This window comes from Bufo gargarizans, chromosome 4, assembly GCF_014858855.1.
Source record: "Bufo gargarizans isolate SCDJY-AF-19 chromosome 4, ASM1485885v1, whole genome shotgun sequence".
Lineage (NCBI taxonomy): Eukaryota > Metazoa > Chordata > Amphibia > Anura > Bufonidae > Bufo > Bufo gargarizans.
Window position 1 is genome coordinate 490,020,649 of NC_058083.1, and position 16,356 is coordinate 490,037,004.

A 16,356-nucleotide genomic window follows, 5' to 3' on the forward strand; every position below is an offset into this window, starting at 1 on the left:
CTTTTTTGACACCTGCATACAGTCACACCAGTGTGTTCACTCATCTCTAAGTACACAGCATGCTCTTAGGCCTCTTTCAGACGAGCGTGTCCTGTGCGGTAATCGCGCTCCGTGTGCGAGCGTGATTTCTCTTCATGGAGCGCATGGCGTTATAATGATTTATAATGCTGTGTGTCTCTGCATGACCTTGCATCTACTGAATTATACTGACATAATGCTGTGTGCCTCTGACATAATGCTGTCAGTATAAGGGCTCATTCAGACAGCCGTATGCTGTCCGCAAAAAATACTGAATGCTATCACTTTTTTTGCGGATCCCATATACTTCAATAGGGCCATTTCCTGATTGTCACAGACAAGTATAGGATCAGGTTTCATTTGTTTTGCGGAACTGTGGAATAGAAAAGGACCCCACAGAAGTGAATGGGTCAGCATCTAATCCGCAAAAAAAAACGGATAGCATACGGCCGTCTGAATGAGCCCTAATTCTGTAGAAGTAAGGTCATGCAGAGACACACAGCATTATAAATCAGTACAATTCTGTGGCTCCTGCAAAACCAGCAGCATCCACAACGGGAAATCGCGCTCACACATGGAGCGCGACTTCTGCACAGGACACGCTCGTCTGAAAGAGGCCTTACAGACATGCAGCCGTGCATAAGTAAATGCACATTGGCTCCCAGCAGGCATGTACTGTATATTGTGAACCAAATGGCAGTGGTACAAGCCACTTATAGGAACCATTAAGGGGCTACAGCCTCATATATGCTACTCACCGTATCTAGAATATTTACATCATTGTTGTTCAGCGGTAGATTTTCATTCTCATCTTCGTCATCGTTCAGCAATAGCAGGTCAACCACGCTATCGGCAAGCGGCGATTTCAATAGGCTCGAGCAGTCGGGTTGTCCTTGAACCGTCTGAGCCATGTTTAAGTTATTCAGAGATTCAGAGTTATCAGCCAAGGTTAATTCCGTCTGCCCGGGACTAAACAGTGGTGGTGGCAGATCATTAAAATTATTTTGTTCTAAACCATTCAATGGCTGATTAAGCACATTACTTGCAAGTGGCTGGTTCTGCAAATCAGACTCCTGAATAAATGACTCTCCGTTAGCATTCCCCAAATTACCATCCAGTGGGCTCTCCGTCTCACATACGTTTACAGCTTCGTAAGGCCTGGTGACCTGAGGCGCCTGCGGCTGCCACTTTTGCCCTACTTGGACACTTCCACCACACTGGCTGCTTGGGGCTGGTTGGGGCGGTTGAGATATCGGTATATGCTGGAAGTACTGCTGAACTGGCTGCTGCAGAATCCTGGGGGCCCCGGGGGCCTGAGTCACCATCACTGGCACGGTCACTTTGTAAAGTTGTCCTACGGAAAATAAAAAGTGATAGACATCATGTTTTACGCCTACACTAGTTACGCATCTTACATTAAAGGGGTTGTTCCAAGATTTGAAGTTATCCCCTATCTATAGCATAGGGAATAACTAACTGATTGATAGGCGTCCAACCAATTCAGAGAAAGGCGGTGGGGCTGTTCCGCTGATCTGATGGAGCGGCAGGTCGGGGATACCCCCCATCCATTCTCTAGGAGACTGCTGGTGATAGCAAGTGCAGCGCTCGGCTATGTCTTTTGTTTCCATAGTGGATGAAAGGAGTGGCAGGGAACATGCTTGACCTTCCGTTCCATCAGTTCTCAGGATCGGTGGGGTCTAACTGGCCAGACCCCCACCGATCAGATAGTTATCCCCTATCACAGGGCTGGCCAACCTGCGGCTCTCCATCTATTGCAAAACTACAACTCCCAGCATGCCCAGACAGCCTTCAACTATTTGCCTACAGCAGGACATGGTGGGAGTTGTAGTTTTACAGCACCTGGAGAGCCACAGGTTGGCCATCCCTGCGGCTATCCTGTTTATAGCAGATAACTTCAAAACTTGGCACAAGCCCTTTTAAGAGAATGCCCCCTCTGGCGAGTCCTCTGCAGATTTGCTGTCACCGATGTGTATGCAGAAAATCCATGGCATTTACTGGGGCAGCAAAGTGGATGAGATTCTTAAAAAATCTCATCCACCCACTGCAGAAATTTCTCCATATAACTTGGCAAACGGTGTGGATTTTACATCCCTCGCATGCCCATTGATATTGCCCAGGATTTATTTCACCCTTTGCAATGGGCTACCACTCCCAACTTACCTGATGCTGTCTGGACAGTCATTCCAGCTGGCAAGTGAATAGGATACGTGATGCCAGGTGGCAGGGTAAAGGTACCGCTCGATCGAGTGGAGCTCTAAAAAAAAATAAAAAAAATGTATTGCAATATAGCATTAAGGTTAATGTGGCTGCAATGAGGATACATAGATCAGAAATCACAATATTCATGAACTTTATAGCAGTCTTGCACTAGACTTGTATTAGGCAGATGCTGAATTTGGCTACCACATGTCAAGGGGGTCTATGGATACCCCTGTGGTGGCAGACATTGCATGCTAGAGCGGCACTTCTCAAATTGAGGCTACTTTCACATATGAACAAGGGCTTGTCCCTACCCTGCCTATATTTTTTTGGGGTGGGCCAAAGCAGTAGTACTGTGGCCTCTGTTGGTGAATGTGGTCTATGGCAGGATTGACACGTATGCCGGTTTTCTCAAGGCATTCATCACACACCGCTGGTCCCTCTGCTGCTCCATAACTACTTGGATTTGAAAGCGCTAACAATGAGATTTAGATTTACAGGTGCTTTTTTGGCATTAGGGTGAAATCTTCTTTGAGCACAAACTGGTTTACAGAGCACAGTCCAGATGCCGACAGAGAAGGAGCGCGTACCGCAGGACCTCTCCGCCATGCTTGTATCAATCACCTACTGATATACCGCTAAAGCGATGTCATTTCACACTTTATCCAAAGAGGGTTTTCACAATAAAAGCTTTAAATCTCTATTGCTCTGTGCTGACAAGTGAGAACCCAGCAGGATTAGTCCTGTCAGCTCGGCGATGCGGTGCCACACAGAGACGCCAGTCCATAGAGTGGTTTTTACCCTTGCATGGCCAGACCGTAATTTACAATGTGAATGATTGGAAACCCCTGTGAACCTGTCATCAGCACAGACACATCCGCAGGAGTGTGGCATGGCAGCAGCTGTCAATCGCACGGCATAGCATGGAAAACAATGGAGGCTCCACAACTGCAACCAGTATAGCATAAGGATTAATTTATTTATTTTTTAAAACACCACTTTTTGGGTGTAAAAAAAACACTGCGGCCAGATGTTACATGCTGGCCAATGGGAACTTGCAAAACACCCCACAAACACTGCATTTTTGTAGTTCTTTTTTTTTAAAGGGCTTGTCCCTACCCTGCTGTATCTGCGGAAAATAAAAAATAAATGACGTGCCACTCATGGACATGCCACTGCTGAGACCAGTCACTGGCTGCTGCAGTGGGCGTGACCCATTTGTGCGGAAGTTGACAGATAGAGAGAGTGGAACCCAAGCAGCCAAAAGTGTGTGATGGGGAGCAGGTTAGTGTGGATTTCTTAGGCTACTTTCACACTGGCGTTTTGGCTTTCCATTTGTGAGATCCGTTCAGGGCTCTCACAAGCGGTCCAAATGGATCAGTTTTGCTCTAATGCATTCTGAATGGATAAGGATCCGCTCAGAACGCATCAGTTTGGCTGCCTGCAGCGTTTTGGTGTCCGTCTGACGAAACTGAGCCAAACGAATCCGTCCTGACAAATAATGTAAGTCAATGGGGAAAGATCCGTTTTCACTGACAATAGAAAACAGATCGGTCCCCATTAACTTTCAATGGTGTTCAAGACGGATCCGTTTTGGCAATGTTAAAGATAATACAAACTGATCCTTTATGAACGGATGCGTTTGTGCAGATCCATGACAGATCTGCAACTAACGCGAGTGTGAAAGTAGCCGTAAAAGGGAGTGCTGGCTGGAGAAGGAGGGTGGGGGTAATATTCACAAAAAAATTCGTAGCATGCTACAGCTGCGCTTTATATATTTAAAAAAAAATTCAGGCAGTTTCCCATAGACTTCTCGATAGGAAATTAAAAAGTTATCGGGAAAAAAGGAAACATTTGTAAAAAGGAATGAATGTCGTGCCGCTTCCAGAAATGATACAGCGGGCAGAGCCGGAAGCAGAACGCTCCATCTGCTGTGTAGTTTTCGGCGCGGCTTACTGCAATTCCGCTCCCATTCACTTCAATGGGAGCTGAGCTGCGGTACCCGGCACGACCAGTACACGGGGTACAGCGCTGACTGCTGATAGCCCCAAACAGCTGATCCATGGGGGTGCAGGTTGTTAGATACCCACTGATGTTATACTGACGACCCTATCCTGGCTATCAGGATCTAAGTCTCTCCTTTACGGGGAGGATTTATCACCATGGGATCCTCACGTTAGCCGCCGCCGCCGGAAAAAAAGAAAAAAAATGCTGCTAATCTGTATGTGTTAGGTTGCAGAGCAGGCTCATGTATCCAGTAGACGAGCGTGCGCTGTAGAATCACGTTACATTTTACAGAACTGGCTCCTCCACTGGATACTGAGACTAGAAGACTCATTAGCACAGACAGGAGCTGCTGACAGCTCGGACCGCGGCCGGATCCACCAAGCGATGTGCTTAAAGAGGATTATCGTGCAAGCTCATTCGCTATAATCATTTTTCTGTGTAATTGGAGGTAAGCTTTCATGTATTGTGGTTGGAAAACTATTAGACTGTGTTCACATGTGCAGGTTTAACAGATGTGAAATCATCCTTATACCCTTCTAATAGAGGAAACTGCCAATAAAATCAACCAAAGCCGCACTAAACAGATTAATAATAGCTCAGGAATTCATGGCATAATGAAACAATTGAAGGGTTGTGAGATTTAACTGACAAATGAGCACAAATCTACCTACCATGTCAGTTCCTGTAAAATGTGATATATTTCTTCCAGCTTGAAGAACTTCAAAACAAAGAGAGAAAAGTTAATGATTTTTTTTTTTACGTGCAATGAATAAGTATGTCCACGAATCACAGACGCAACACTTGCATAATACGTTATAATGCACCCACAGGGGGAAAAAACAAACAAAAAAAACAAAACACTATGGTTTTCAATGCTGTTTTGGTGAAAATAAGATAAAGCTTTTTTTTTTTTTTCTTTCATTCTTACAAAAACTGACCAAAAAAAAAGCATGAAAAACATCTATTGGGTGGTGATTGTATAGAAAGTCATAAGAGCACATAACCAAGAAAACAGGCCCAGGCCCAACAGTCCCAGGCCCAACAGTCCTAGGCCCAGGCCCAACAGTCCCAGGCCCAGGCCCAACAGTCCCAGGCCCAGGCCCAACAGTCCCAGGCCCAGGCCCAACAGTCCCATGCCCAGGCCCAACAGTCCCAGGCCCAGGCCCAACAGTCCCAGGCCCAGGCCCAACAGTCCCAGGCCCAGGCCCAACAGTCCCAGGCCCAGGCCCAACAGTCCCAGGCCCATCTCCTATTAATTAGAACAGGACCTGCGCATGATACCCTTCAGTCACTGTATGGTTGCCTCACCAATCATGCTACGACTAAGGACAAACAGTCTTGCCAGATATTGGTAAGCATCTGCTTGGACTCTGTAGATTTGCAGTTTTTAATATGATAACAATAGATATTGGACTTTATTGGGGATGGGTGCTGGAGAGGAAATTATTTTTGTTGTGGTTGGAATTATAAAGTGCTAATTAGTTTAGAACAACTTCAAACAACTGCAAGAACAGACAAGAACAGTATTATGATGTTCTTCACAGAGCGTCCTGTCAAAGCCCAGCCAACGAGGCGTTAGTAAGGAGCCCCCTCAACAATAGAACATCTGAAGCAGAAGGGGAAACAAGTCACTAGGATAGGCAGTCACTTGCTGACCATGGGAGCAGTCAGACCCATGCATTTGCTTGGACTAGACTCTCTTGAGTTAAGGGGGTTGTATGACATTACAATTGAGGACTGATGTTTCTGGAAAAAATAGCACCCCTCCACAATGGGCTATGTCTGGTATTATGGCTGAGGCCCATACGTTGGGTGGCACAGACCTTAGATTTAAAGCAGGTGTATGGGATAAGAAAAACATTGCTGCTTTCTTGCAGACACAGTGCCACGCGTTTCCACTGGTTGGGTCTGGCATAATGCAGCTCAGCTACTGAAGAGAATCCTGCTAAGCTACAATACCACAGGTGTGGTACAGTTTTAGTTAAAAAAAAAAAAAAAAAAACAGCCAAGTTTCTCTAAGGGCTCATGCACACGAGTGTACTGGCTCAGCGCCCGTACTGCGGACTGTAAGCGGCCGGTCCGCAATATACAGGCACTGACTGTGCGCACTCTGTGGTGTGGATGCGGACCCGTCGACTTGAATGGGTCCGCAATCCGCAAGATAGGACTTCATCTACCTTTTGGGGAGCGGAGGCACGGATCCTATGCCCACAGAAGCACTACAAAGCGCTTCCGCTCGCTTTCAGGTCCGTGCCTCCACACTGCAAAAAAGAGAGAAGATGTTCTATCTTTGGCTGTAGGTTGCAGATCGTGGACCCATTCAAGTCAATGAGTCAGCGTCCGCAAACGGAGTGCACAGGTCTGGTACCCATGCATAGCGGACCTCTATTTGCGGTCCGCAGCACAGGCAATAAGCCATCACGCTTGTGTGCATGAGCCCTAAGCCTGTACAACCACATTAAAGGAGTTGTCCAGGATTTTGATACTGATGGCCTGTTCTGAGGACAACATTAGATGGGCTGGGGTCCAACACCCTGCACATCAGTTATCTAGTTCCCTTCAAGTGAATGGCAGCAGCAGTTACCAGCTGTATCCACTGGACAATAGACACAGTTCTGGTACCCGAACTACACAGCTCCAAGGCAACAGTTGATCGGCGGGGGCCCGGGGTGCCAAGACTCTGCCGGAGTGATATTGGTGCCTACCCTGAGGAAAGGCCATCAATATAAAAAAATCCTAGAAACGCTTAAAAATATCTGGCACGGCTCTCTTTCATTTGCTCAAATTTCAGTAATTTTAGGCTGCTATTGCGGTCCAGGCTGCGCCAGCGCTTTCTGGGCCACAACAGTACATGGCATTTCTTTCAAATAACATGGACAGATGCTGCCCAGCCATTACAGATGATCCACATGTGGATCCCACTGCCTGACCAGATTGTGTGCCAGCACCCTTAAAGGGAAGCTGTCACCTGGATTTTGTGTATAGAGCTGAGGACATGGGTTGCTAGATGGCCGCTAGCACATCCGCAATACCCAGTCCCCATAGCCCTGTGTGCTTTTTTGTGTAAAACAAAACGATTTGATACATATGCAAATGAACCTGATATGAGTCCTGTCCCTGACTCCTCTCACGTACAGGACACATCTCAGGTTAATTTGCATATGTATAAAATCGGTTTTCTTATACAATAAAAGCACACAGAGCTATGGGGACTGGGTATTGCTAGCGGCCATCTAGCAACCCATGTCCTCAGCTCTATACACAAAATCCCGGTGACAGGTTCCCTTTAAAGTGGTTTTCTGACCGTTTTATACTAATAACTTATCCTCAGGATAGGACATCATTACCCCCCTCGCCAATCAGACTAGGCCAAGTTCATCGGTCACACGGCCTAGATGCAGATCAGTCCTATTCAAGTGAATGGGGCTGAGCTGTGATACAATGAACGGCATTGTGCGTGGTATGCACTGAGGAGGACACAGCTGATCAGCAGGGGTTCTCGGGTGTTGGACCCCTGAGAATAGGACATTAGTACAAATCAGTCGGAAAAAAACTTTAAAGGGAACCTGTCACCAGGATTTTGCGCATAGAGCTGGGGACATGGGCTGCTAGATGGCCACTAGCACATCTGCAGTACCCAGGACCCATAGCTCTCTGCGCTTTTATTGTGTTAAAAAACAGTTTTGATCGATATGCAAATGACCTGATGAGTCCTGTATCCGGAGATCAGTCAAGCGGAAAGGAGCCCAGCACCGCCCCGCGTCCTCCGAATCTCCTCCTTGCTGGCTGACGTCACAGAGCTGGAGCGCCGAAATCTCGCGATGCGCGAGCTAGCGCATGCATAGTTCGTTCCCTGTGCTGATGCCAGCACAGGGAATGAACATGATGCCGACACTGCGCATCCGCTAGCTCGCGCATTGCGAGATTTCGGCGCTACAGCTCTGTGACGTCAGCCAGCAAGGGTAGATTCGGAGGACGTGGAGCGGTGCTGGGCTCCTTTCCGCTTGACTCATCTCCGGCTACAGGACTCATCAGGTCATTTGCATATCGATCAAAACAGTTTTTTAACACAATAAAAGCGCAGAGAGCTATGGGGACTGGGTATTGCAGATGTGCTAGTGGCCATCTAGCAGCCCATGTGAAAAATCCTGGTGACAGGTTTCCTTTAAGGCCACATACTCTCTCGTTAAAGGGATGACCTGTTACATGTGAGCTTGGCAGCTGAAGACATCTGTGTTGGTTCAATGTTTATATGTGCCCGCATTGCTGAGAAAAATTAAGTTTTGATATATGCAAATGCACCTCTAGGAGCAACGAGGGCGTTACCATTATACCAAGAGGCTCTGCTCTCTCTGCAACTGCTGCTCCCCCTACACTTTGATTGACAGGTCCAGACGTGATGACGTATACCCTGCCTGGACCTGTCAAAGTGCAGAGGGAGCAGAGCCTCCAAGTGTAACGGCAACGCCCTCGTTGCTCCTAGAGGCTCACTTGCATATAATAAAACATCACTTTTCTCGGCAATGTGGGCACATATGGACATGGAACCAACACAGATGCCTTCAGCTGCCAGGCGCACATGTAACAAGTCAGCCAGTGTCATAGGTACAAAACTGCTGACAGATGCCCAAAAGGAATACCAATAATCAGTAATATGAATTGTGAAAAAACCTAAATGATGTGGAACAGGAAAAAAAAAAAAAAGTTTCACATGATGAAATCATAAATTTCATTACATTTATACTAACAAACTTTACCCTTAAACCTCTCATTTTTATTCCCTCAATCGCTCTGATCTTGCAGGATCCCAGCTGTTCATATTATCTGCTGTCTGCACTTGGCATGAACCCCATAAATAATCACATTTTTTATTTTATTTTTTTCACTTCTGCGTTTCAACTTTATAAATAGCAGAATTTACTTTGATGAATTATTGAACTATATGAAAACAAATTACTATAAAACTGGAGGGGGAAAGGGGGTCACGGCAAAAACGAAGGATCTTCTGAAGGGCTCGGCAACTCAGATCAACTTTTCAGAAAGTCTATTAAGTTTACAAATATTGTTTAAAAAAATCCAGGTCACCGTTGTTTCTTTATGGCACACTACACCAGGACACGACCTCTCCCTCACTCCTTGGCTAGGCCTATGCTCACTTCCCATTGTGGGGGCTACCCCCATCAACTGGCCAACACAAAATTCAACCATTAACCCCAAGGTTTTTTGTTTTTGCATTTTCATTTTGCACTTCCTGCCTTCCCAGAGCCATGACGTTTTTATTTTCCAGGGCTTGTTTTAAGCGGGACAAGTTGTACTTTCCAACCTCACCAGTTTACAACGTTAAATGTGCGATAAAACTGACCAGCTCCTTTCATTCTACAGGTCAGTACGAATCAGGCGATACCTTATGGTTTTTCTTCATGTTTTATTTTTTCTTCGTCATATTTTGACCTCTATAACTTATTTTGTAATTATGTGTATGGAGTGAGGGCTAATTTTTGCGGAGCAATCTGTACTTTTCAATACCATTCTGGTGTGTGTACGACTTTTTGATTACTTTTTATACTTTTTTCGTGGGAAATTAAGCAACTAAAAACGGTGGATAGGCCATTTTGAGTTTTTTTTCCCCATTTCGCAATTTACTGTAAGGGGAATAAATGGGGGGGGGGGGGGAGTTACAGGGGTGATTTGAATTTTTATAATTTTTTTATTTTAGAACTATATGGTGAACTATACCAAGCAATCATTAGATTGCTATTGTCATAGACTCTAATGCACTAGCATTGGAGTCTATGCTGATTTTACTATGGAGCCCTACTACAGACAAGGGCTCCATAGGAGATAATGTGCAGCAGCCTCCTGTCATTCTGTATGACAGGGGCTGCTGCAAACACGCTCGGCATCTGAAGTGTTAAATATCTGTGACCGGCAGTATTGCTGGTCGCGGACATGAGCCATGGGTGTCTGCTGTATGAAACCCTGCGACTATGGCGACCGATCCGCTTAGGAGTGGGCACCATCTTTAGAGACCCGGCCAGCGCTGTATTAGTATGGCACTGGTCGGGAAGGGGTTAACCCTTGGAAACATTAGGCATGGATATAGGAAAAACAGTCAATGACAAATGTCATATGTTTGTCACACTGTGTATGGATAAGCTGCGCAATACAGTATCGAGGCACAGCTTCTTGTACATTGAAGAGGGAAAAGGGTAAAGCATGGGCAGCTGTATTAAAAAATAAATAAAATATGTTAGGCCTCAAGCACATGGCAGTATCCGTTTTGCTGTCCGTTTTCGCAGATATGCACAACACAGATACCGGCCGTGTGCATCCCGCATTCTCCCTTCCACAGGTCCCACAGTATTTTTCTAATACCTATTCTTGTCCCCAAAACAGGAGCAGATGTGATGTCCCTGAAACCCTAGCAGTCTACCCACCTTCCCCCCCAAGGGGTGACTATTAAGCCCAACTGGGTGCATCAGGCCACCTAATGGATGCTGAATTCTGCAAGTAGCAACCACTAAGATTGGAGTGACTTGGAATGGACCCCTAAACAATGTCCCCGTGGTGGATACACTGCAGATTTCCCCTCCTGTGTGAATTAACCCCAACAGTGTGGGTCTCAAGTATATCTGTAACAGGCTTTATATCAGCTAGTAATAGATTCATGTACCATGTGCTTGAACATCGAGGGGAAGGCAATCTGAGAAACTCCCGTAATATAGAGAAACTCCATATTACCCCCTGGGCAGGAAAGTAATTACATTCTAGCCAGTATATGACCAATGGTGTGTTCAGTTCATCAGTCTATTGATGCTGCAGTGGGAGCGATCATATAACACTTCACAGGAGAATCTCAGAGCCTGTGACGGGCGATGATGATCTGCTGATACGACCTACGCACCCCAGGTCTGCTTTAAAAAGCGACTAATTTCTTCCTCGCCCCTCGTCACATTAATTCACTACGTAGCGATGAAGAGAGAAACCTGACAAACAAGAGGAAGAATCCCCTCCTGTCGGCACATCACACAGGGAGGCTGTTTTTCTCTTTTTAGATTGAAGCAAAGATCAACTGCAGCTCAAAGCAGAGGAGAAACCCTTTCCTTAGGAGATACTGGGGAACGTTCCCTTGTGCCATGATCCAGTCCTACCTTTTAACTAAAAAGCAGTACCAGAGAGAGACCTCCCGTAGGCGATTATATGCAGTACGCCTTGGAAGGAAAATGAGGCATTAAAGGGGTTGTCCGCTTTATTCATACTGGTGACCTATCCTCAGATCGGCTGCTTGGTGAGGCGGCCACCCTCCTGCAGGTGCAATTACACCTAAGCCGCCCCATTCGCTTCTATGGGACGGCTCCTTCCTATGCACTTGCATAAGAAGGATCCGTCCCATAGAAGTAAATGGGACGGCTTACTGTATGTGTAATGACACCTGCTCAGTGTGGCGCTTACAACAGCGAGCAGGTAAGCAATGAAGAGAAGGCAGAGCTACCAGGAAGGAAAAACACCGCCACGCGTTGCTGACAAGAAGTCGCCTGGACGGTCCTGCAGTGGCGACTGTCGTCCTCGCCGCTGGTATGTGTGAACTCAGCTAGTTTTACCAACCTGTTGATGCATGAAGTGATTGATGTAAATGCTGCGGCAACTGAAGGACAAACTGAGGAACATTACTGTGGTCTCTGAAGAAGCCTTCCGTCGCTTTAGACTGCATAACTTTGGTTTCCCACAACTGTTAAAGGGCACAAATATAGATACGGTTACTATAAAAAGATCCAAAATCAGTAAAATAATGTAAGAGCAAAAACAACAACCAACAGCATTCAGGTTGATTACTTTAAGGGGTTGTCCAGGATTTTGATGCTGATGATCTATCCTCTGAATAGGCCATCAATATCAGACTGGGGGGGATGGGGGGGCCCCGACAGCCAGCACGCCCGCCAACTGGCTGTTACCTTGTAGCTCAGGCCGGCTCTGAAACTATACAGTGCCAGGCAACACTGGGTTAACGTGTTTTTTTTTATGCAGTTTTTTGGCAAAGTATCGATTGCCCATTAGGTGAGGCACTAAGAAGTCTAATAGTGTGAAGCACGTGGTTTTATCAATTCATATACCTTACATTAAATCAATACCAGCATATATATATTTGCAGAGGGGCAGCCAATAGCAGGTAGCAACAGGAACTAGCCTCTCTAGCATTGCGGGGAGATGCAGCGGCGGCCATGCCAGTATGTTGTAGACCAGGCATGCTCAACCTGCGGCCCTCCAGCTGTTGCAAAACTACAACTCCCAGCATGCCCGAACAGACTACAGCTATCAGCCTACAGCAGGGCATTGTGGGAGTTGTAGTTTTACAACAGCTGGAGGGCTGCAGGTTCAGCATGCCTGTTGTAGACAGAAGCAGTTTTCACAGATCCTGTCTTCATTGAACTCACATCGTACACAGCAGCACTGCCTCTACAGGCAGCAGTGGTCACGTGACCGCCACAATGCCAGTGGCAAGAGACTGCTGCTGGACCTCGCGGGGCCCCAACAGCGACAATCTTCCTGTGTGATTGGCCGACTGGGTGCTTCCAGCGTGTCAACCTAAGACCAATGGGTTCTCCCAAGGAAAGAGAACCATCTCGCTAGCGCCACCTTGTAGAAGTGGCTCCCCATGAGTCGCAATGCAACTTATTAAAAGGGGTTATCACATGATTAATGTAAAAAAATGAAACATCAGACAACATACACAACATGACAATCTCTAATAATGCTCGAACCAGCCCTGTACCTCACACGGATCCAGAGATCTCCGCATTCATTGCTCTGCTAGATTTATATCAAGCTGACAGCTCAAGGGGAGTGTCTTTTCTGCTGCAGCTAAGGGGGCGTGTCCATGCTCTCCCTATCACAGCTCAGGGGGCGTGTCCATGCTCTGCCCATCACAGCTCAGGAGGCAATTTGAAAAAGATAGAAAGTGCAGACACCTGACTCTTCAGGAACTAAGAACTAAGGGCCAGACCAAGGTCCAACCCTGATTGTAGAAAGGCGGGACAATGGGGAGAGAAAAACGAAGTGGCAGAACATTTCGGCTTCCACAGAAACCCAGGAAGGACCTCCAGGTCCTGTAATAGATCCTTGACGATGCAGGCTTGCGGATGACATCCGCCGAAAAACCTCTTTGCGTAGAATGGCGGACTTAATAGCCACGCCGGCAAACAAAGAGACCTTAGAAACTAGTGGAAGACCGGACTCTGCGAAAGAATGCCATCTCCGAGTGGCAGTGACCAAGGACGTCTCCTAGAAGGAGAACGAGGTCGGCATACCACATGCAACGGCCAATCCCCGGGGCGACTAGGATAGTCGGAATACCCTTCATCCTGATCTTCCGTATAACTCTGGGTAGGAGGGGGGGGAAAAGTAAAAGGAGAAAGAACCGCTGCCAAGGGGAAATCAGGGAGTCCACGCCGCAAGCTTCCGGATCTCCTGCTTGGGAGAGAAAGGTGGGAAGTTTCTGAGACAGTCTCGAAGCTATCAAGTCCACGTCCGGGCGACTCCAACGCAGACAGACCGCCTCAAACACCTTCCGCAGTCCAGGAATACAGAAGGGAGATGCCGGCAGCCATTTGTTCGAGGAGGAAGAAGAAAAAGAAGAAATAGAAGGGTGTTCCGTTCCAGGAATGGAACGTCTATCAGCGCAGCAAGACGTGACAGAAACCCCGCTCCGTCTGGTGTGGGGAGTCTCGTAGTCTACCCCCGGAATAGGCGGTGGGAAGTATGATCACCAGAGTGCTGATGTGACCTAGACATTAGTCATGTCTTAAGAGAGGTAATATAGATACAGGTAGCACACCCAGGACCAATGGGAAGGATTCACCTGTAGAAGGAGAGATGTGGAGTGCGCCACATCCCACCAGCCGGGTCCTGAACTCTCGAATAGAAGGCCACTAAGGAATACCCCATGCAAATGCAGATGCAGCCAGGGATTTAGTGGCTGTGCCAAAACTCTGCCTGAGGAGGAAGCCAAGCAAGGGGAGCCACAACTGTATCGCTAGCCCATACCACAGTGGAGGAGGGGGCCATACCGCAGAGGCCACCAATTCAGAGCTAGAAGAATCCGCCACCTGACAAAGGAGCTTTAAAGTAAGAACCATAGTATGTAGTGGTAACGGAAATACCACTCTCCCAGAAGTAGCCAGCGCTTGCTCGGTCTGTGTAAAACTAAGTGGGAGGCGTGAGGCTATCCCGTAGAAGCCATGGCACCATACTGCCCCAGTTAAGTAGAGCTAGCCTTAACACTTTACCTGGAAGGGCTCTATACAGGAGCAACAGCAAGCTAGCGTCAGGGTAGAACCCCCAGCTGAGGGGGACTACAGTGTCAGCGAACACTTGACTCGCTGAAACGTACTCCCCATATTATGCGCAATGGCATATGCACTACGTATTGATGAGGACAATGTCCTGACCGACTGGAACCGAGGAGGCCCATGGAGATGGGTGGTCTCTAGGACACAAGTGTTGCTAGGCAACCCCTCTGAGAAGACAGAGGATGTGGCAACCATGCTCCAAACCAGCACTAAAAGATAAGGAGGATACCATGTGGAAACAGCGACCGTAACCACTGCCAGCACCCATACACCACAGATGCAGAGCACCAGCATCCGCGAGCTTCGACTGTTGCCACACCCCACTGAAGAAGCTAAGGCATCTATAGCCGTGGCGTAGTTGAACTGCAGCAACCCAAGATGCTTATGTATTCCCCTGTAAGCGGATCACTTAAGGAAGGGGAAATGCAACAGGAAGCACGGTGATTGGAGAAGGCTAATGCATACGGCAGGTACAGAACCCAGTGGAGATGCAATGCAGCCACCTACCGAAGGGGGGATGCATACGTCCGGCACTAAAACCAGTGTAACTGTACTTAAGCCACCTACCGCAGGGGGCAAAATATAAGGCAAGTACTGTATCCGTAGAAGTGCAATGACTCCTCCTATGGAAGGGGTAATGCAAACAACAAGTGCTGCTAGCGGAAGTGGTCATGCTTACAGCAGGAACTGAATGCAACGGTAGAGTGCAATTACTCCACCTAAGGAAGGGGTAATGCCTACAGTAAACACTGTAACCAGTGATAATGCTATAACGCCACCTATGGAAGAGGCTAATGCACACGGTACGTACTGTACCCAGTGGAAGTGCAATTCCGTCCCCTAAGGAAGGGGAAGCGCTTACTGGCGTCACTGAAAACAGCGCTCTAGCAGTTAGTTCACCTATAATGCCTAATGTAAGTATTGTATGCAGCAGTGGTGCAAATACTCCGTCTGAGGAAGGGGGTAATGCAGGCGACAAGAACTGCTGGCTACCGTGGTAGCAATCTTGAATGATTGCAACGGATTCAAGGGAGAGCCCGAATTACTGATCCCCCCCTTCCCCACCCCCTCGGACCGAACCACTTCAGGGATGGAAGTGTGCGTCTGAGCGAGACCCTAGGGAGGAAAGGTGGAGGTGCGGAGGTGACCGAGGAGAAAATGTTCTGCTCTGGCCTGCTTGCGCGCAGTTCTAACTCTTAGAAACTTGCCCGTGGCAGTTGTAGGCCACGCCGGTAGGGATATATCAACCAAACTACCCAGAGGGTGGAGTGGGAACTAGAGGTCCGTCCACTGGAGTGCGTAGGCGGAGCTTTATCAACCAAACGACCCCGGAGGATGGATTGAGAACTTCCAGAGGATCTCCACTGGATCGCGCAGGTGGAGAATTATCAACCAAACGGCCCCGGAGGACGGATTGGGAATCCAGAGGTCCTTGTGAAGTGCGCTAGAGAACTATCAACCACACGATCCAGAGGGTGGATTGGGAATACTTCAGCTGTCCTCCCTGGATCTGCGCAGATGGAGGATTATCAACTAACGACCCTGGAGGGCGGATTGGGAACTATGAGAGGTCCTCCTTTGTCCGTATAGGAAACGGGCCCAACTTGGTACCACACAAACAGGGTGGTCCTGCGGTGATGAGACTGAGGAGGGGGAGGGGGACCTGTATGAACGCGCATTTTTCTTGTCTTTTTTTTTATGAAACTAGAATGCCAAACGTCAAGTGGGCAGGGAGGCAGGATGGGGTTAACTGTATTAAATTTAA

At 47.6% G+C, this 16,356-nt stretch overlaps 1 protein-coding gene across 1 annotated transcript in view; it reads right to left on the minus strand.

The window, feature by feature from the left end:
- Window positions 1-16,356, minus strand: part of GTF2A1L (general transcription factor IIA subunit 1 like) — a 75,317-nt gene that overhangs the window by 43,766 nt on the left and 15,195 nt on the right. Inside the window, exons 3-6 of the mRNA XM_044292487.1 lie at window positions 11,851-11,974; window positions 4,917-4,954; window positions 2,200-2,293; window positions 777-1,372 (exon numbers count right to left, since the gene is read on the minus strand). Coding sequence (XP_044148422.1) covers window positions 777-1,372; window positions 2,200-2,293; window positions 4,917-4,954; window positions 11,851-11,974 — 852 coding nt within the window. The remainder of the gene's footprint in view (window positions 1-776; window positions 1,373-2,199; window positions 2,294-4,916; window positions 4,955-11,850; window positions 11,975-16,356) is intronic.